This window comes from Coregonus clupeaformis, chromosome 6 (genome assembly GCF_020615455.1).
Source record: "Coregonus clupeaformis isolate EN_2021a chromosome 6, ASM2061545v1, whole genome shotgun sequence".
Classification (NCBI taxonomy): Eukaryota; Metazoa; Chordata; class Actinopteri; order Salmoniformes; family Salmonidae; genus Coregonus; species Coregonus clupeaformis.
In genome coordinates, this window is record NC_059197.1 from 4,137,502 (window position 1) to 4,159,643 (window position 22,142).

General features: G+C 43.8%; 1 protein-coding gene across 4 annotated transcripts in view; it reads right to left on the reverse strand.

The window, feature by feature from the left end:
* Positions 1-911: 911 nt before the first annotated feature.
* The window catches only part of tfdp2 (transcription factor Dp-2), a 79,350-nt gene continuing 58,119 nt past the window's right edge, over positions 912-22,142 (reverse strand). For 3 of the 4 annotated variants that reach the window (XM_041877256.2, XM_041877258.1, XM_041877259.2), the window contains 10 exons: positions 19,418-19,536; positions 19,101-19,148; positions 17,561-17,593; positions 10,729-10,891; positions 9,412-9,558; positions 7,071-7,139; positions 6,056-6,207; positions 2,575-2,741; positions 2,455-2,482; positions 912-2,103 (listed from right to left, as the gene is read on the reverse strand). In XM_041877256.2, the coding sequence (XP_041733190.1) occupies positions 1,941-2,103; positions 2,455-2,482; positions 2,575-2,741; positions 6,056-6,207; positions 7,071-7,139; positions 9,412-9,558; positions 10,729-10,891; positions 17,561-17,593; positions 19,101-19,148; positions 19,418-19,536 (1,089 nt within the window). In that variant the 3' untranslated portion in view covers positions 912-1,940. The remainder of the gene's footprint in view (positions 2,104-2,454; positions 2,483-2,574; positions 2,742-6,055; positions 6,208-7,070; positions 7,140-9,411; positions 9,559-10,728; positions 10,892-17,560; positions 17,594-19,100; positions 19,149-19,417; positions 19,537-22,142) is intronic. The other variant, XM_041877257.2, reaches the window with a different exon arrangement.

A 22,142-nucleotide genomic window follows, 5' to 3' on the forward strand; every position in this document is an offset into this window, starting at 1 on the left:
TCTGGTGAGATACATTCAGCCTCTTGCGAATTTAAGGAAAATTATGAAAAAACAGAGAGACGAAAGATAAATGATTTTATATATATTTTTCTTGATACATTCTTTGGGGAAGCCTGGCTTTCTTTGGTATCCATGAAAACACACCATTGCTGATGAGTCTGGCGGGCTAGCGCCAAGTTGCCCAGGGGTTTCCTTATTGCACTTTCTTCTCATAACCTAGCACTAATTGCACTAATTTTACAACGTTGGCATCATTCCTCACACTTCTTCAACTTGTGATTTTCGTGATGCAGCTGCCGGGTCCCAGATGCAAGTGTGAAGTTTCTCAATGGGTACATTAAAATAGTCTAAAGTGGTTTCCTCTCCAGTCTCTATGGCTACACAATTAATATGCACTGATGTTTTCAGATCGGTGCAGATGAAGAGGAGGAAGCTACTTGAGACTATTAAGGTGCACCCATCTCTAAAACAGAAGGCCTTGGCAAGGTTGAGAGGGGATTTCACCCTGGTGATTTCTACTCTACAAGGATAACGCTCAATGATTAAGGAACTGGTCATAACATTTTGTGTACCCACATGCTTAATACATTTAGACACCAACCAAACCAATATCTTAACCATTAGACCAAGAGGACATTTTCTAAATCAGTGTTTCTTAATCCTGGTCCTGGGGACCCAAAGGCTGCAAAAAATGTTTTGGGCAGTAGCACTACACATCCAATTCCACTAATCAACTTAACATCAAATCTTTATTTAGTGGAATCAGGTGTGTAAAACAAAAATGTGCACCCCTTTGGGTCCCCAGGACCAGGACTAAGAAACACTGTCCTAAATAGAAGGCTTAATGACACAAGGAAATGTAGTGTCCATGAGATCAATACCTCACTTGGAATAAATATTGAAAATACAGGTTTAAACAAAATTATGTTTATTTATGTATATTTACAGACCCAGTCATATCTGCAACTACATAGCAGAACCTTCTAAAAAAAAAAGAGTACACACGTTTCCCCAAGTGGAATGTCCACTGAGTGTAGGGCCTAACGAGCTCAAGGGGTCAAAGGTCACGACAACGCATTGAGATCGCGTTCAGGAGGGTGCAATGCATTGAACGGAATAGGCCATTACATATCGGCTCAAGGATAATATAAAAAAAGACATTGATGAGAGACAGACTAATAATGGTTCACACTTAAAAGAAAACTACATTTACTCATAAGGTACCCTTGTTTCTAGACAAGGTAGGGCTAATACCAGGGCTAAAGGTTGCTGCTGGTATCTTTCCACACAGTTGCATCAAATGGCTAACAGTAAACTGCAAAAATAATAAAGGACTATCATAAGTAATGTAAAGAAGCCTAGAAATCCCATCGATCAGACAAATGTTGCGTTAAAGGAGGAACAGAAAGCAAAACCACTAGCCTACATCAACACACATACTATTCATATACGTTTGACATGTTTCAATGTAACAGGGAAATAAATATAAAGACATCTTTAATAATCCCGAAAACTATTCAGTCGCTGAGTCTGTTGTGTGTCGAGGCAGTGTGAGCGTTTTGATGCATAGCCGCACTGCTCCTAGTGCTTACGTCTAGTAGAAAACGACTACAAAACATTGCACTCCATCTAAAAACAACAGACCATTTTTCAGGGAGTTGAGATTATGCAGCTATCGCCTCTTGGCAGAAAGCGACATGGAAGTCATTTACAAAAATAACTACATGGGAGAAATTAAGAGGGAGACAGAGAGATATAAATGCTTCTAAAATATTGTACCATAGACCTGAATGACTGACAGCTTATTTCCTGTATATCTGGCCACATCCCCAGAGAACTTCCATTCCCCCTGTGAACAGTGGGAGACGAGAGTCCTGTACCAGAGAGAGAGAGGTATGGTGCATCACTGATGCCTGGCTAGCTGTCTGTCTGTCCGTCAGTCACTCTGGGGAAGAGGGTTCGTCGTCATCATTGTCATCGTCCTCCTCTTCCTCGTTGAAGGAGCTGGGCGTCTGGCCTCGAGACTCGGAGAGGGCGGTGCTACTGTGGCTGTAGCTCCGCCTTCCATTCAAAGAGGCGGAGTCCAGGTCACCTGGGAAAGAGCTGAACAACGACAACCCACACCACCGGTCAGTCACTTCAGTTCTCAAATTAAAATCAATCATGTCTCCTTAAGTAATTCATATTTCTATGATCCCTGTGTGGCTTGAGCTTTTCTGTTATCAGTAAGAAGAAACACAGGATCACTTCCTGGATACCTCCCAAATGGCACCCTATTCCCTATATAGTGCACTACTTTTGAACAGAGCCCTCTGGGCCGTGGTCAAAAGTAGTGCACTATAAAGGGAATCGGATGCCATTTGGTACACTCACTCTTCATGTGTAGTGTTCCTGTGTGGCAGTGGATTGTGTTCAAATCATGTTTTGATTGAAAAGTTATGAGAGGTAATCTACCTTGTTTGACTGGTGCCTCTTGCCATGCCTGTGGGAGGGAAGACGAGGACAGATTGAAATGACAGAAATGGCCTGTTTCCACACGCACACACGTCAAAGATGCCATTTTCCCACTCTCACCTATGACGTAGGTCTCCAGAGACCTGGGGATGAGGGACTTGGCCACAATGAGATTGTCTGCGCTGCACTTCCCACTCTCCAGGCCCAGGGACATCCCCATGCGCTTCAGAATCTCTATGTCGTCATGGATCTCAAAGGTGTTGTCAAAGTTGAAAAGGTATTCGCATCTACAGTAGGGACGTCAAATGTTCAGACTGCTGCACAGAACCTATGGACACTCTAGTCTAGAGCGCATGGTTAAATTGTGCTTAGGAGCATTTTTTTACTCTCCATGGTTAAAGTAGGATGTAATAGATGTCATTGTAAAAATGTGTGTGTTCTACATTTAATATCATCATATATTAAACATATTAAATTACTTTGACATATTTCATTATGTTATCAATCAATCAAATGTATTTATAAAGCCCTTTTTACATCAGCAGATGTCACAAAGTGCTATACAGAAACCCAGCCTAAAACCCCAAACAGCAAGCAACGCTAATTTCTCTATGGTGGACAGAACGCGTTACTACAGTCGTGGTCAAACGTTTTGAGAATGACACAAGTATTGGTCTTCGCTGCTTCAGTGTTATGAGATATTTCAGACGTTACTATGGTATACTGAAGTATAATTACAAGCATTCCATAAGTGTCAAAGGCTTTTATTGACAATTACATTAAGTTTATGCAGAGAGTCAATATTTGCCGTGTTGATCCTTCTTTTTCAAGACCTCTGCAATCCGCCCTGGCATGCTGTCAATTAACATCTGGGCCACATCCTGACTGATGACAGCCCATTCTTGCATACTTAATGCTTGGAGTTTGTCAGAATTTGCCTCTTGAGGATCGACCACAAGTTCTCATTGGGATTAAGGTCTGGGGAGTTTCCTGGCCATGGACCCAAAATGTCAATGTTCTGTTCCCCGAGCCACTTAGTTATCACTTTTGCTTTATGTCAAGGTGCTCCATCATGCTGGAAAAGGCATTGGTCGTCACCAAACTGTTCTTGGATGGTTGGGAGAAGTTGCTCTCGGAGGATGTGTTGGTACCATTCTTTATTCATGGCTGTGTTCTTAGGTAAAATTGTGAGTGAGCCCACTCCCTTGGCTGAGAAGCAACCCAACACATGAATGGTCTCAGGATGCTTTACTGTTGGAATGACACAGGACTGATGGTAGCGCTCACCTTGTCCAGATGCCCCAAACAATCGGAAAGGGGATTCATCAGAGAAAATGACTTTACCCCAGTCCTCAGCAGTCCAATCCCTGTACCTTTTGCAGAATATCAGTTTGTCCCTGATGTTTTTCCTGGAGAGAAGGGGCTTCTTTGCTGCCCTTCTTGACACCAGGCCATCCTCCAAAAGTCTTCGCCTCACTGTGCGTGCAGATGCACTCACACCTGCCTGCTGCCATTCCTGAGCAAGCTCTGTACCGGTGGTGCCCCGATTCCGCAGCTGAATCAACTTTATGAGACGGTCCTGGCGCTTGCTGGACTTTCTTGGGCACCCTGACACCTTCTTCACAACAATTTAACCTCTCTACTTGAAGTTCTTGATGATCCGATAAATGGTTGATTTAGGTGCAATCTTACTAGCAGCAATGTCCTTGCCTGTGAAGCCCTTTTTGTGCAAAGCAATGATGACGGCACGTGTTTCCTTGCAGGTAACCATGGTTAACAGAGGAAAAACAATGATTTCAAGCACCACCCTCCTTTTAAAGCTTCCAGTCTGTTATTCTAACTCAATCAGCATGACAGAGTGATCTCCAGCCTTGTCAACACTCTCACCTGTGTTAACGAGAGAATCACTGACATGATGGCAGCTGGTCCTTTTGTGGTAGGGCTGAAATGCAGTGGAAATGTTTTTTGGGATTAAGTTCATTTTCATGGCAAAGAGGGACTTTGCAATTAATTGCAATTCATCTGATCACTCTTCATGACATTCTGGAGTATATGCAAATTGCCATCATCAAAACTGAGGCAGCAGACTTTGTGAAAATTAGTATTTGTGTCATTCTCAAAACTTTTGACCACGACTGTACATTAGAGACATGTTTTCAACACACAAGAATTACAGGAAATACACATCGTTTTTACCTCAGATTGGTGATGTTAGTTTTAAAGTTTATAGTCATCACGATCTCACAAAATCGATTGCTTAAAACAGATCGATCAGTTTTTTTTGGTCATTTTCAGACCACTGTGGCTAGGAGAAAAAAAAGGGTGCTCCTCCCATAAACGTCTCTGGCCTGACATGAATTGATGGATTTGAGGGTTACGCTGTCATTCAAATGAAAGCCAAACCCTTTCGCTATTTAGAAACCGATGTGAGCTGGTGATTCGTTGAAATTATCCAGTCAAAAAAGTGTTTCCTTTTCCGTATTCGCCATCTAACAAAATAATTTTCTCACAGAGAAGAGGCGACTCCGGGATGCTGACCTTCTAGGCAGAGTTGCAAAGAAAAAGTCCAGTGTCTGTATTCTTTTGCCCATCTTAATCTTTTTCTTTTTATTGGCCAGTCTGAGATATGGGTTTTTCTTTCCAACTCTGCCTAGAAGGTCAGCATCCCGGAGTTGCCTCTTCACTGTTGACGTTGAGACTGGTGTTTTGCGGGTACTATTTAATGAAGCTGCCAGTTGAGGACCTGTGAGGCGCCTGTTTCTCAAACTAGACACTCTAATGTATTTGCTCAGTTGTGCACCGGGCCTCCTACTCCTCTTTCTATTCTGGTTAGAGCCAGTTTGCGCTGTTCTGTGAAGGGAGTAGTACACAGCGTTGTACGAGATCTTCAGTTTCTTGGCAATTTCTCACATGGAATAGCCTTTATTTCTTAGACCAAGGATAGACTGACGAATTTCAGAAGAAAGTTCTTTGTTTCTGGCCATTTTGAGCCTGTAATCGAACCCACAATTGCTGACGCTCCAGATACTCAACTAATCTCAAGAAGGCCAGTTTTATTTCTTCTTTAATCATCACAACAGTTTTCAGCTGTGCTAACATAATTGCAAAAGGGTTTTCTAATGATCAATTAGCCTTTTAAAATGATAAACTTGGATTAGCAAACACAACGTGCCATTGGAACACAGGACTGATGGTTGCTGATAATGGGCCTCTGTACGGCCTATGTAGATATTCCATTAAAAATCTGCCGTTTCCAGCTACATTAGCCATTTACAAAATTAACAATGTCTACACTGTATTTCTGATCAATTTGATGTTATTTTAATGGACAAAAAAATTGCTTTGCTTTCGAAAACAAGGACATTTCTAAGTGACCCCAAAGTTTTGAACGGTTGTGTATATTTTAATCATGGTAAAACCTTGTGATCCTAACTGAATTTACTCTTAGCACTGTAGGAGAAGTGTCAGAGTTTCAATGATAAAGGCGCAATGAACATGTGCGTTATACTACTGTGGCAATTGGATTAGCAATTCAGTAGTGAGTGACCTAGAGTTGTCTTTGCAATAGGCATTAGGGTGAAGGAGTTGCGGTGAAACATACTTGTCGCTGGAGATGGAGCAGTCGATGACGGTGCGTACGTCTGTGTTGAGGATGATGAAGGGGAGCTGGATGACAGAGCCGGAGGGGGGAGGGGCCAGGGAGGAAGCCTCGCTGGCTTTGTTTCTCTGCACCAGGTTCTTGAAGGCGATTTGCTGTTTGAGGAGAGATGAGCAATGTTCAGAAAAACATCGATTTAGTTTGCCTGGCTACGGTATTCCATTAATCTTCCATAGGTCCTGAACTTTCGAACACACCTATCCACACAGACACTTTTAAATACATTGTTACTACAACTACAGCTAATCTTACCAATACATACTCTAAAAACATCTATCCCAACATACACAAAGACACATTTTCAATCTCTGAAGGTTGAGCGTGTATGATTCATGTGTGGAACTACATCATACGTCACGCATGGGGCAACAAGTCTTTCCTGGTCAGGTTATGTGGTCAGGAAAAATGCCTGGCCCTAGCATATCGTGGCAAAATCGATTCTGAGCGAAAACATCAGAGGAATCGGAGCTTAGACTGAAGCTTAAATTTAGCTTTAGAGTGAGTTACCTTCACCAGGGCAGAGCAGTAGGGAGCCAACACACCATCAATCGGAGATGCAATGAATGAAAATTATCCGTGGAGTGGTACATTTAAAGAAACAGACTGCGAACACATTTCAGTGATCGCCGAGTCCTTCTCACAGGGAGAAGTAATCAATCAAGAAATCTTCAACCCCTCTCACACCCTCTGGCCTTCTGGGAACTCCATTGGGTCACACAAAGGTTCCCTTTCATATGCTAATGATATGCTAACGATAGGCTGGTGTTTTTCAATAGACTTATAGATGAACAGCTGCCTAGCTCATCACTCACGACCAAGGTATCTGACTTTCATCTCTCTCCCTCTCACACGCGCATACACACACACACACACAAAGAGATAAGCATGTACACACCCACGAATGCATTCAAACACACGCGCGCACACAGACACACACATACCAGGGACTGCTCCGTACCTGCAGTATGAGTTCTTCCAGCTGAGTTCTCTTCTGTCTGATCCTCTTCAGGCGTTTCTGTTTCTCCACCTGATTGGGGAAACAGTTTAATTATTTTAGAAAGGACTGGTAGAACATAACTGTCTAATTTACATTTTAGTCATTTAGCAGACGCTCTTATCCAGAGCGACTTACAGTTAGTGAGTGCATACATTTTTCATACTAATAGTAATACAAATAAAACATTACATAAATAATCCTAAAGCAAAACAAACAAGCAATTTAAAAAGAAACATAGGCTACAACAGTAGCTAGATCAGCATGTGGAGTTATTTTAAAGTGTTTCTTGAAGCCTCCAAATGGCGGCCATGGTCATGACAGGGTTTGGAAGTTAATGACTAGATGTAGATGGTCAGTGGGGATGTCTTGTGCCCCTCTTCCATCCAACCCCCACTCCACCTTCACCCCGTGCTTCAAGAGCCCTACCCATATCCACCACCCAGACAGTTACTATCGTTATTTAAGTAACTGACCAGAGTAAAGCAAGACAATTACTATTTGTATTGTCAGACAGTAGTGATGGCATGCTGAAGTGCTCTGCTGTCAAAACAGCCCAGCGGTAGGAGTACTCCACTCTCTGTCTCCCCACTCCCCCCTTCTCCCTGTCACCATCATGCCCAGTCCTCTACCAGAATGGGTCACTGTGTTTATCGTGACAGATCTATGCTCTGCAGAAAGTTGACATGATATACAGTGCTTTCGGAAAGTATTCAGACCCCTTGACCTTTTCCCCATTTTGTTACGTTACAGCCTAAATTCTAAAATTGATTAAATTGTGTTTGTCCCTCAATCTACACACAATACCCCATAATGACAAAGCAAAACCAAGTTTTTAGAAATGTTTGCAAATGTATTAGTAAAAAATTATAAGTATTCAGAGCTTTTAATCAGTACTTTGTTGAAGCACCTTTGGCAGCGATTACAGCCTCGAGTCTTCTTGGGTATGACATTACAAGCTTGGCACACCTGTATTTGGGAAGTTTCTCCCATTCTTCTCGGCAGATCCTCTCAAGCTTTGTCAGGTTGGATGGGGAGCATCGCTGCACAGCTATTTTCAGGTCTCTCCAGAGATGTTCGATCGGGTTCAAGTCCGGGCTCTGGCTGGGCCACTCAAGGACATTCAGAGACTTGTCCCGAAGCCACTCCTGCGTTGTCTTGGCTGTGTGCTTAGGGTCGTTGTCCTGTTGGAAGGTGAACCTTTGCCCCAGTCTGAGAACCTGAGCAGGTTTTAATCAAGGATCTCTCTGTACTTTGCTCTGTTAATCTTTCCCTCGATCCTGACTAGTCTCAGAGTCCCTGCCGCTGAAAAACATCCCCACAGCATGATGCTGCCACCACCATGCTTCACCGTAGGGATGGTTCCAGGTTTCCTCCAGACGTGATGCTTGGCATTCAGGCCAAAGAGTTCAATCTTGGTTTCATCAGACCAGAGAATCTTGTTTCTCATTATCTGAGAGTCCTTTAGGTGCCTTTTGGCAAACTCCAATCAGGCTGTCATGTGTGGCCAGCTCTTGGAAGAGTCTTGGTGGTTACAAACTTATTCCATTTAATATTGATGGAGGCCACTGTGTTCTTGGGGACCTTCAATGCTGCAGAATATTTTTGGTACCTTTCCCCAGATCTGTGCCTCGACACAATCCTGTCTTGGAGCTCTACAGACAATTCCATTGACCTCATGGCTTGGTTTTTGCTCTGACATGCATTGTCAACTGGGGGACCTTATTTAGACAGGTGTGTGCCTTTCCAAATCATGTCCAATCAATTGAATGTACCACAGGTGGACTCCAATCAAGTTGTAGAAACATCTCAAGGATGATCAAAGGAAACAGGATGCACCTGAGCTCAATTTCGAGTCTCATAGCAAAGGGTCTGAATAAATAAATAAGGTAAATAAGGTATTTCTGTAAATTTTTAATACAACAATTGCAAACATTTCAAAAAACCTGTTTTCACTTTGTCATTATAGGGTATTGTGTGTAGATTGATGAGGAAAAACATTTATTTAATCCATTTTAGAATAAGGCTGTAACGTAACAAAATGTTGAAAGATTCAAGGCGTTTGAATACTTTCTGAATGCACTCTAGAAGAGAACTGAAAGGGTCTCATTTTCCTTCCCCTTTCCGTTGTCTGTGCTCCCCTCACGCCATTTATTTCTCTCTGTCCGCCTGTCCCTATTTTCCTGAGAGGTGACAGTGACAGATGTCATGGAGTGGCTGTCAAGGCTCACTTTCAGCTCCCAGAGAGAGCTCTGCTGGTTTAAAGTGTGTGTGTGTGTATGTGTGTGTGTGTGTGTGTGATCACCTCCAGGTTTTGACACTCCTGGGCTGAGTTGGTGGGCAGGCCGATCCAGCGGATCTCCTTCTTCTCCTTGGAGATGATGTTCATGGCCATCAGCACGTTGAGAGCGTCGTACACGCGCCTGCGGATGTTCTTCTGGTCATACACCTGCTGGGGAGGCAGGGGGATAGAGAGAGAAGAGTGAGGAAAGAGAAAAGAGAAAAGAGAAGCGAGTAAAGAAAATAGATTAACTATAAGAGGAAACAGATAATAACAGAGAAGAAAAGAGGTTATGATTCTAAGCTTGTCTTGGGGGTTCAAGGGGCATCTAATTAGTAACTGTCCCACGGTGTTTGTCCCTGGCCAGGAAGACCCACTACCCCTCCTGCGGCGCACTAACTGCTAGCCCTCATGGTTAATCTGTTTTTAATTAATTATACTTTTTAACATTCCACAGGAAGTAAGCAGATTAGGTCTGGGGCCAAGCAATTTTTAAGGGGCTGTGTCATTATTAATACCGGGAAGTATTCAGAGGTTGACCTCCTCCCCACTATTTAAACAGCCTATCTTTCAGTTGGACTTCTCTAACACAATGCTTTGGGACGCAAGGGAACCGTTTGCAACATAAACAACATTCCATAGTCTCTACGAGCTCAAATCTGTCATTCGTTAATTGCTTTTCTTGAACAGTTTATGAATGGAAAAACAAACTTATCTAACAAGAAAATTTTGCTGGAGAAAATAATGCAGCACCATTTTTGCTGTCTCATGTCAAATTGGACGTATTTTATATGTATTAGCTTATATTTATTCAGGGTAGCCCAATTGAGACCAGGGTCTCATTCCCAATGGTGCCCTGAGTACAACACATTTCTCACAAACAGGAAGAAAAATGTACATTACAAATAAAACAAGAAGAATAAAATGAACCACGTGTTGAGTGTTATCCACTAGCCTGTTGGCCAGATCAGTTTGTTCTTTAGTTATGCATGAAAGGGGATGTTAAGAGGCATTGGCTAAAGTATAGTCAGAGATCTGGCCACCGGGTTAGATCCTCTCAACAAGCCCCTACAATACTTTGTCATTCTACTGGCACAATGGGTTAGAGGACCACGCAACACCAGGGTTGTGTTCATTAGGGCACACAATGGGAAAATATAACTGAAGACCAGCACCGTTTCTCATTGCACAAGTCCAGGTAGTCCCTCCCTGTTTCGTTTCATTCCATTTTCTTCTGTTTGGTGCCTAATGAACACAACCCAGGGTTGTGGGTTTGATTCCTGCATGGGCCACATATACTGAGTATGTTAGTGGTTTTGGATGAAAGCTAAATGACCATACCAAGTCTGCGGCCATGACGGTGGTGGAGTGGGCGAATTCAGCCACCAGTTCGTCGGCCACCTCGTTGTAGGATGTGGTGCCTTTCTTCTGCACCTTCTCACACACCTTCATGGAGAAATGCCTCAGGCCCTTCCCGTTCTTATCGCCCTTCTTCAGCCGCTTGCTGTGGTGGAGCGATCACAAAGAAGCAACCGACACATTAATGACCAGACGGTCACAACATCTAGGGCTAGCTGGTACAGAATTAAATAATAGTTTATTTGTCACATGCACAGGATACAGTAGGTGTAAACAGTACAGTGAAATGCTTACGAAGATGGCACGGCACACACATGACATGCGCGAACGCACTCGCACACACATAACGCTAAAACACACACACTACACCTCCAACTCTACACTTACTTGTCAAGCCTCACCTCACACACATAAACGATATAACACTCAATGGACTCAGTGGATCAGACAATGCAATGTATACAATCCTAATGTAAAACTATGAGTTTCTCTCCAACACTGGCACAAGCAAAAGCACACTTGTGAAAACCATGACACATTAACATACAGTGGGGAAAAAAAGTATTTAGTCAGCCACCAATTGTGCAAATTCTCCCACTTAAAAAGATGAGAGAGGCCTGTAATTTTCATCATAGGTACACGTCAACTATGACAAACAAATTGAGAAAAGAAAATCCCATTGTAGGATTTTTAATGAATTTATTTGCAAATTATGGTGGAAAATAAGTATTTGGTCACCTACAAACAAGCAAGATTTCTGGCTCTCACAGACCTGTAACTTATTCTTTAAGAGGCTCCTCTGTCCTCCACTCGTTACCTGTATTAATGGCACCTGTTTGAACTTGTTATCAGTATAAAAGACACCTGTCCACAACCTCAAACAGTCACACTCCAAATTTCACAATGGCCAAGACCAAAGAGCTGTCAAAGGACACCAAAAACAAAATTGTAGACCTGCACCAGGCTGGGAAGACTGAATCTGCAATAGGTAAGCAGCTTGGTTTGAAGAAATCAACTGTGGGAGCAATTATTAGGAAATGGAAGACATACAAGACCACTGATAATCTCCCTTGATCTGGGGCTCCACGCAAGATCTCACCCCATTGGGTCAAAAAGATCACAAGAACGGTGAGCAAAAATCCCAGAACCACACGGGGGGACCTAGTGAATGACCTGCAGAGAGCTGGGACCAAAGTAACAAAGCTAACCATCAGTAACACACTACGCCGCCAGGGACTCAAATCCTGCAATGCGAGACGTGTCCCCCTGCTTAAGCCAGTACATGTCCAGGCCCGTCTGAAGTGCATTTGGATGATCCAGAAGAGGATTGGGAGAATGTCATATGGTCAGATGAAACAAAATATAACTTTTTTGGTAAAAACTCAACTCGTCATGTTTGGAGGACAAAGAATGCTGAGTTGCATCCAAAGAACACCATACCTACTGTGAAGCATGGGGTTGGAAACATCATGCTTTGGGGCTGTTTTTCTGCAAAGGGACCAGGACGACTGATCCGTGTAAAGGAAAGAATGAATGGGGCCATGTATCGTGAGATTTTGAGTGAAACCCTCCTTCCATCAGCAAGGGCATTGAAGATGAAACGTTGCTGGGTCTTTCAGCATGACAATGATCCCAAACACACCGCCCGGGCAACGAAGGAGTGGCTTCGTAAGAAGCATTTCAAGGTCCTGGAGTGGCCTAGCCAGTCTCCAGATCTCAACCCCATAGAAAATCTTTGGAGGGAGTTGAAAGTCCGTGTTGCCCAGCGACAGCCCCAAAACATCACTGCTCTAGAGGAGATCTGCATGGAGGAATGGGCCAAAATACCAGCAACAGTGTGTGAAAACCTTGTGAAGACTTACAGAAAACGTTTGACCTGTGTCATTGCCAACAAAGGGTATATAACAAAGTATTGAGAAACTTTTGTTATTGACCAAATACTTATTTTCCACCATCATATGCCAATAAATTCATTAAAAATCCTACAATGTGATTTTCTGGATTTTTTTTTCTCATTTTGTCTGTCATAGTTGACGTGTACCTATGATGAAAATTACAGGCCTCTCTCATATTTTTAAGTGGGAGAACTTGCACAATTGGTGGCTGACTAAATACTTTTTTCCCCCACTGTAAGCATGATGGAGCTTGGCATGTATGTGAAGACCATAGATTGTGCACCTGCTGACGCTCGCCTCCAATGTGCGGTCACAGAATCACGTGACGTGCGCTCATTAGACGCACCGCTTGTTGATGCTTCAAATTAGTGTATGGCTTTATACTCAGTACACATGCAGAGCCATTTTGTCGATGCGTACTCATTATAAAGACTCACCAATAGTGTATTTAAAACGATACTAAAGGCTGAAGGGTCATAGCACTATTGGGGATAGACTATAGTAATGGCTTACGTTCCAAATGGCACCCTATTCCCTATATAGTGTACTACCCTATAAGGCTCTGATCAAAAGTAGTGCACTATTCAGGGAATAGGGTGCCATTTGGAACGCACCCATGGTTGTGGTTGGAGCAGCATTTTCTACCCCTACACTCCTAGAGTATTTATCTGGGTTGCAACTAGAACCCCCCGCCCCAGACATATTTTTATCCTCCCATGAGACGAGACATTTATATCAAATGAGTGCAGTTTTGAAGGCTGACTCTCAATTCTTGAGAATGCGTGTGTGTGCGTGTCTCTGGGAATCACATATCAAATCAGACCCCCCCTACCTCTCTATTACCACACACACACCTTGCTGCTAGCTAGTTCTTTCCATTGAGGTCTATGTATTTGTGCTCATAGCCACGGCCATTCAGAACAGTACAAAAAGCACTGCCTGTTGAATGCCGACGTGCTCTATAATATGTCAGGAGTCCTCCGGCATATGCTGTGTTGCAGGCACACATGTCCTCCTTCTCACAACGGCTCCAGTGTAATGTAGTTCCTCTAGCTCCCTGTAGGGCTACCCCCAGGGAGAGGGGAAGGGGGAAGGGAGAAGAAGGGGATTCTCGCATTTCATTACGAGTCACCGCCTCCACATGCAGCTGAAGCACTATCGTTCATCATTTCACGAGGATCGGTGTGCGCGCGCGTGCGTAAAAACATCCCATTCTCAAATCAGCAGAAACAGGGGAACTTTGGGCGAACGTGAATATAAACGGGATAAAATGGATGATTCATTGATGATGAACCGTTAAGCTACACGTGACGCGCCGCCCACAGCAGTGATACAATCACTCGCTTATTCAGGGACTCGTTCTCTGTGATTTAAACACCAAGAGAAACCGCATGGAGAGGGGGAAAAAAAGAGAAATCAGGCTAAAAAGAGATATCGGAGCAAAGAAAAGAGAGAGAGGGGTATCAACGGAGCAGGGGGAGTTTTATAGACAGACATTTTGTGTGTGTGTGTGTTCAGGTGAGCGGATTATGTAACCATCATTAGGGTGGTTAGACAGTTGTAGACAACACAACACAGATGTAATGCATTTGGCGACGTGCAATTGGCTAAACGCGCGATGATGTAGAAAACGTCACACGCCAAGGGGAGTAGGCAGAATGTGCATATGCATGAGAGCATGTATGTGTGCGAGAAAGAGAACAGAGAGAGAGAGAGCGAGAGAGGAACAGAGAAGGGGAGAGAGAGAGAGAGAGAAAACGAGGAAGACTATGTAAGTGGATATGTAAAGACAGAGACATGTCAAAGACAGGCGCACACGCAGCCAAGTGAGTGAGCAATCAAATGTCCATTCCCAAACATCCCTCACACTAAACGAACACGGCACAGTTCACTCTAACACGCAGTGCAGTGGAGAGTAGGAGACCACTGCAGAGCCGCTCGTTACATAACTGGAACTCTGAGGAGCAAACACACACGCAGTTGGGAAGACCGTGTGTGTGTGTGTGTAGTGGGGATGGCAAGGCGCTGCTTGGTGGAAGCTTAGGGTTCCAGTTGTCAGGACAAATTCGTTCCAGACCCCCAGCTACTGTAGCTAGGGAAATTTGGGAAGAATTTAAGAGAGAGAAGACGAGAAACAGGCTGGAGAAATGGTGGTGAATGTGCCATAATGGGTAGAGGGAGTGTAATCATACATGGTGTGAGGAAAACTCAGAGGAACCTTTTCTCCTTAGCAACAGAGGTGCAGCTCTGCACCCCGGCCGGTGCTGCAGCGCGAGGCTGAGCAGGGTTTCTTTGGCAGTGTGTGTCTGCAGAGTGGATCAGGGGTGGAGGAGGGATGACCTTTCACTGAACAGCACAGAGCAGAGCCAACGCATCCGCCACAGAGTGTGCGGGGAGCGTGGGCTGGGCCCTGAGAAGACCTCCTCTCACCTGGTGCTTGTGAGCGGGGAGTGTGAGGAATAAGGCATAGACGACAGAAGAGAGAGACAAAACGGAGAGGGAGAGAGACCAGAGATCTGAGCTTACGAGGACCAAACATGACGGAGAGAATACCCAGCCTTGCGTAGTGTAAGTGAGAAAGAGCAAGTATCAGAGAGAGAGAAAGTTGTGTTTGAAAACGATAGAGGGAGAAGGAGTAAGGTAGAAAGGGAGGGAGGGAGAGAGCAAGTGTGGCTGTGCGATTGAATGTGAGAGAAGAAGGGATAGAGAGAGAGAGTGAGAGAGAGAGAGAGGAAGGGAGTGTGAGTGGGTTTTGGTCTCATCGGTCTTACTAGGTGTTGAATTATTCACTGCTCAGAACGTGGCCTGCAGGAAGCACAGACTCTCACAGGCCTTTAATATTTGAGTGCATGCTGCTCATGGAACCATTTCCACACAAACACACACTCTAGGGCTGCACGATTTGGAGAAAATATCTCATTGCAATTGTTTGACCAGATATTGCAATTGCGATTATGAATTGCGATTTTGAAACACTTGGGTGAAAACTTGGCAATTCCATCAGACATGGTTAAAACAATTGTCAGGGTAGAGAACATCACTTCTAAAATGAGATCATATGAATGCATACATACTGTAACCGAATACAAAACCAAAAGAAACAAATCTTTTCCAACATTGTTATAGGCTACATATGATAATAGATAGGATTATTACACATACATATTAACAAACATTCATTTTTAACATGATCATCAAAATATTGTGTGCTGTAAGCGCAGCACTTATCATTAATTAATGAATAACATTATGAGTTCCTATTTCCTATTTTACAATTATGAGTTCTTAAATAATTTATTCAGGCAGGCTGCAGATGGAATAGGAAGCTTATGATTGTGTAATTATGTATAAGTAGGCTCAATCATGTAACACGCAGCCTACCGATTGCAAGGTGCAGCCTGTGTCCAAAACATTGGAGTCTGGTCCAGTCATTCAACGCGACTTTTCGGCTTCTCCCTTAATTTTGTTATACAGTGTTGGGATGGCAACTTGGGAGAAATGTATGCAAAATGGACAACTGCATCTCCTGTCTAGTTTGTTTATCATCTTCTTGAAGCAGTTTTTGCTGAGTGTAAATAGGAACCATGTCTTTGGCTATCTGGTAGGTGAAAGCCTCTGTGATTTCTGTGTCTGAGGCACAGGAGGTTGGTAGCACCTTAATTTGGGAGGACGGGCTCGTGGCAATGGCTGGAGCGGAATGGTATCAAATACATGAAAACACATGGTTTCGATGTGTTTAATGCCATTCCATTCACTCCGTTCCAGCCATTATTATGAAAAGCCCCTCAGCCACAACCTCCACTGGTCTGCGGGATTTGTTTTCCTAGGCCGTTCCACTTGATGGCTGGTTTGTGGGTGGCTGGTTGTGGCTGAGGGGCTTTTCTGCTGTCAGCGCATTTTTTCCCCATGCAGTCGCCATAAAGTAGGATATGGTTATTCTTCAAAGGGTTAAATACATTGCCCTTTCTCTCCTCACCAGCGTCTAACTGCACGCTTTAAGCAAGGACGCTTGTTATTGGCCAGCATGTGCATGCCATGCAGAGTGAGAGAGCCTGCTTGTGATTGGTCAGGATTTCTGTGCATGTAGAGAGTGAATGAACGGAGTCTAGCGCATCTCATTGGAGGAGGCACCGTAGTCTAGTTTTTGTTGTATTAACAGAGTGTCAAAGAAAGGAGAAAATCGCAGCCTCTTGCGATATGGATATTGCACATGTCAATATCGCAATTTCAATCTGAATTCGATTAACCGTGCAGCGCTAACACACTCTGGCCCTGACACACATGTACATCCTACACATGTACACGCACACACATACAGTACCTACACACATACATGTAGACAGACAGCCTCTGATGGTTACATAATCCGCTCACCTGAACACACTCACGCACACAAAAAATGCCTGCAGGCACTAGTGAATAGGCAGTCATGGTCGCTACTTCTACAAATCCACTGCAGTTCTTACTAACCTGTAGTGTCATTCACTGTGCCCTCGGGAGAGTGCGATGGGGGGGGAGGGGGACACGAGTTCTGGTAGGGCATGTTACGAGAGAAAAAGAGACAGCACGGAAGAAGAGATGGGACACTGAAAGATAAATAGTATCCAGAGGAGATGACAGAACGGAAGCGAGAGGCAGGAGAGAGGCGGAGGCATGGTGAGAGAGAGAGAGAGTGCTCTGCTGTAGTGAGTCAGCAGTGGTCTGATCTCTCAGGGGGGAGTGTGTGTGTGTGTGTGTGTGTGTGTGTGTGTGTGTGTGTGTGTGTGTGTGTGTGTGTGTCAGATTGAGATGCATTCTGGACTAACAACAAAAAAACGCCAGACACTGCAGCTGAGCTCTTAAGCAGCCCCCCCCACCTTCCTGCAAATGCACAGCATGCACGTCACCTCCATCTACATTTTGCTGAGCCTGGCAGTTACCTGGCTGAAGAGTCTTCTGAGCACAGCCCATCCCTGCAACACAGACACAGAGAAATCGTTAGTGTGAAGTGAGTGTGTGTACTGTTTAAGATTAATTCAATATTCAAGACTATGTTACTGTAAGTGCGTGTGTGTGTCAGTAGTGTGTCCTCCTAGATTATAACTCATTCCATTGCCTAATGAATTGGTTTGCTTTGGAACTAATGAGACGCTTCAGCTCAATGAGATGCTGTGAGAGAATGCCAGAAAGCATCTCTGTCTCTACCTGCGACTTGTTTGACTGGATAATCCTCCTGCACTCTTCCTGTCATTTACTTATTTATATTCCTCTATATATCATTCCTCTATATATCATTCCTCTATATATCATTCCTTTATACAGTGCATTCGGAAAGTATTAAGACCCCTTGACTTTCTCAAAATTTTGTTACGTTACAGCCTTATTCTAAAATAGATTAAATTGTTTTTCCCCCCTCTCAATACCCCATAATGACAAAGCGAAAACGGGTTCAGAAATGTTTCATATGTATAAAAAACAGAAATATAAGTATTCAGACCCTTTACTCAGTACTTTGTTGAAGCACCTTTGGCAGCGATTACAGCGTTGAGTCTTCAGACGTGACGCTTGGCATTCAGGCCAAAGAGTTCAATCTTGGTTTTATCAGACCAGAGAATCTTGTTTCTCATGGCCTGAGAGTCCTTTAGGTGCCTTTTGGCAAACTCCAAGCGGGCTGTCATGTGCCTTTTACTGAGGAGTGGCTTCCGTCTGACCACTCTACCATAAAGGCCTGATTGGTGGAGTGCTGCAGAGATGGTTGTCCTTCTGGAAGGTTCTCCCATCTCCACAGACGAACTCTGGAGCTGTTAGAGTGACCATCGGGTTCTTGGTCACTTCCTTGACCAAGGACCTTCTCCCCCGTTTGCTCCGTTTTTTTGGTACCCTTCCCCAGATCTGTGCCCTGACACAATCCTGTCTCGGAGCTCTACGGACAATTCCTTCGACCTCATGGCTTGGTTTTTGCTCTGACATGCACTGTCAACTGTGGGACCTTATTTAGACAGGTGTGTGTCTTTCCAAATCATGTCCAATCAATTGAATGTACCACAGGTGGACTCCAATCAAGTTGTAGAAACATTTCAAGGATGATCAATGAAAACAGGATGCACCTGAGCTCAATTTCGAGTCTCATAGCAAAGGGTCTTGATACTTATGTAAATAAGGTATTTATGTTTTTAATTTTTTATAAATTAGCAGAAGTTGCACAAAAACTTTTCGCTTTGTCATTATGGGGTATTGTGTGTAGATTGATGAGGATGTTTTAAAATCAATTTTAGAATAAGGCTGTAACGTAACAAAATGTGGAAAAAGTCAAGGGGTCTGAATACTTTCCGAAAGCACTGTATAATATCTGTCAATCCATAGGCTAACTAACAGGCCACAATAAATACATTACATTGGAAATCTCTACCTAGCAATCCCTGTGTGTGTGTAATGTGCATATTAACAACAATAGTAGTCAGAATAGCAGAATCTACCCACCGGTCAGAAAAATATGAGTCAATGAAATCATGCGTTCGCTTCTTGGCCCTGGAAATAAAAAACAAAAAGTGATGTTAGCCAATAAAAAATCAATACAGGGGATCCTCCTTTACTTAAATTCTTTCCATGTTCTGGAAACAGATCAAAGATAAGACTGGTTAGAACAACCAGAACATATTATTATGCTAATGTGCAACCAAACAGAGCAGTGATGCGTGTGTTTGTGTGTGCACTCGAGCAAACAAGCAGTTTTGTGTTTGAAAATGTGTAAGTACTTGAGCAAATGAAAAAACTTGCATGTTTGTGTAGCAGCTCACCCTTGGGTCCACTTGTTCGCGTCCTGGTTGCATCCCTGGTCGACCATGGTGGGCGTGTGTGTTAAGGGGCTACCTATGAGGATCCCTGTGTGCGAAACTCTCTGTGCCGTGCTGATGATCTACACAGAAAATAAATAAGAAACATCAGAGGGGTGCATCAGATCGCAGGGTCATGTTCATTTGGGCACATCGTAGCAAAATGTTTAGCAACGGACACGATTGAACGGATGCAAGGATGTCAGGTGATAGGAAGAATATTGGTAGCCAGGGTCCTGTTCATTAGTCACCAAATAACACAAATAAAAAAGGAATAGCCAACCTGGACTCATTTTCGATTTTCAGTTTCAAAACATATTCCATTTGACACCCTAATGAACACCACCCAGGTGAGTCATTGAGAACAGATTCTGTGCCAAGAAGTGGGTGATTATCTGTGTAGTGACTGAGTACCGAGCAGAATCAGGTTGGGTGTAATATTTGAGAGTCCTACTATGCAGAAGTGTCTCGAAGCTGGAGCTCAACAAAAGAGACATGAGGCGAGATCAGCTGGATGCAGCAGAGTGCTATTAATACCCCCAGCTAATTATAGCACACTAGACTCAGTCTGTAGCCCCCCACACGCTGTTTCTTCTCCTCCCAGCCAGGCCTTTCTTTTACACTACACCACACAACACACTGGCTGCCACAGATGCAAGAGGATGGGAGACCTGGGGTGTATTCATTAGCACACTACGTAGCAAAACGCTTTGTAACAGAAAACATTTTGCAGCGAAAACAAGAATTTGTTATTGGACAAATTCAGACATTCGGCACAAATGCTTTCGTTTGGTCCCTGGGAAATACACCTCTGATCATCGACTCGACTCTTAACTACCAAAAAAATAGACAGAATCCCAACAGAGGGCTTTCATGAAGAAAAAAACCTGCAGCAGTGGCTCAATTTCCATGAACTTAACATTATAGCCGGTCAATTAGAAAAAAGCCAATTTACTAGTCTAAAGACTCAACTCAATCACACTTACAGTGCATTCAGAAAGTATTCAGACCCCTCGACTTAAAAAAAATTTAACAAAAATGTTGTTGTACTTTTTACCCCTTTTTCGTGATATCCAATTGGTAGTTACAGTCTTGTCCTATTGCTGCAACTCCCGTACGGTTTCGGGAGAGGCGAAGGTCTAGAGCCATGCATCCTCCGAAACACAAGCCGCACTGCTTTTTGACACACTGCTCACTTAACCCGGAAGCCAGCCGCACCAATGCGTCGGATGAAACACTGTACAACTGGTGACCGAAGTCAGTGTGCATGCGCCCGGCCCGCCACAAGGAGTCGCTAGAGCGAGATCCTCCCCTAACCCAGACGACGCTGTGCCTATTGTGCGCCGCCTCATGGGTCTCCCGGTCGCGGCCAGCTTCGACACAGCCAGGGATCGAACCCGGGTCTATAGTAACGCCTCTAGCGCTGTGATCTCCACAGAGGAACTCTGGAGCTCTGTCAGAGTGACCAGCGGGTTCTTGGTCACCTCCCTGACCAAGGCCCTTATCCCCCGAATGGCCGGGCAGCCAGCTCTAGGTAGAGTCTTGGTGGTTCCAAACTTCTTCCATTTAAGAAAGATGGAGGCTACTGTGTTCTTGGGAACCTTCAATGCTGCAGAAATGTTTTGGTACCCTTCCCCCTTCCACAGGGGACCGTGTGGCACAGTGGTCTAAGGCACTGCATAGCAGTGCTAGAGGCGTCACTACAGACCCAGGTTCGCTCCCGGGCTGTATCACAACCGGCCGTGATCGGGAGTCCCATAGGGTGGCGTACAATTGGCCCAGCGTCGTCCGGGTTAGGGGAGGGTTTGGCCGGGTTAGGCCGTCATTGTAAATAAGAATTTGTTCTTAACTGACTTGCCTAGTTAAATAAAGGTTTAATCTGCGCCTCGACACAATCCTGTCTCGGAGCTCTACGAACAATTCCTTCGCCCAAATCATGTCCAAATCAATCGAATTTACCACAGGTGGACTCCAATCAAGTTGTAGAAACATCCCAAGGATGATCAATGGAAACAGGATGCACCCAAGCTCAATTTCAAGTCTCATAGCAAAGGGTCTGAATACATATGTAAATAAGGTCTGTTTTTTATTTTTAATACATTTGCAAAATTTCTGAAAACCTGTTTTTTCGCTTTGTCATTATGGGGTATTGTGTGTAGATAGATGAGGAAACATGTTTTCATCCATTTTAGAATAAGGCTGTAACTTAACAATATGTGGAAAAAGTCAAGGAGTCTGAATACATTCCTAATGCACTGTAATTCCATACATTGAAATTGTCACATTGTCTGTTTCACACTATATGGCAGTGTTGCCATGCCTCTGCTATCAACCCATCACAGTCCAGGGGACTCCTTGTTTCTTCCAATCAAATAAAATGTTATTCGTCACATGCTTCATAAACAACAGGCGTAGACTAACAGTGAAATGCTTACTTAGGGGCCCTCCCCAACAATGCAGAGAGAGAAAAATAGAGAAATAATAGAAAAGTAATAACATGTAATACTAAATACATAATGAGTAACGATAACAAGATAGATAATAAACAGTAGCAGCAGTTAGTGCAAAAAGGGTCAATGCAGATAGCTATTTGGTTAACTATTTAACTACCCAGACTAACTATGTAGCAGTCTTATGGCTTGGGGGTAGAAGCTGTCCAGGGTCATGTTGGTTCCAGTCTTGCCATGTG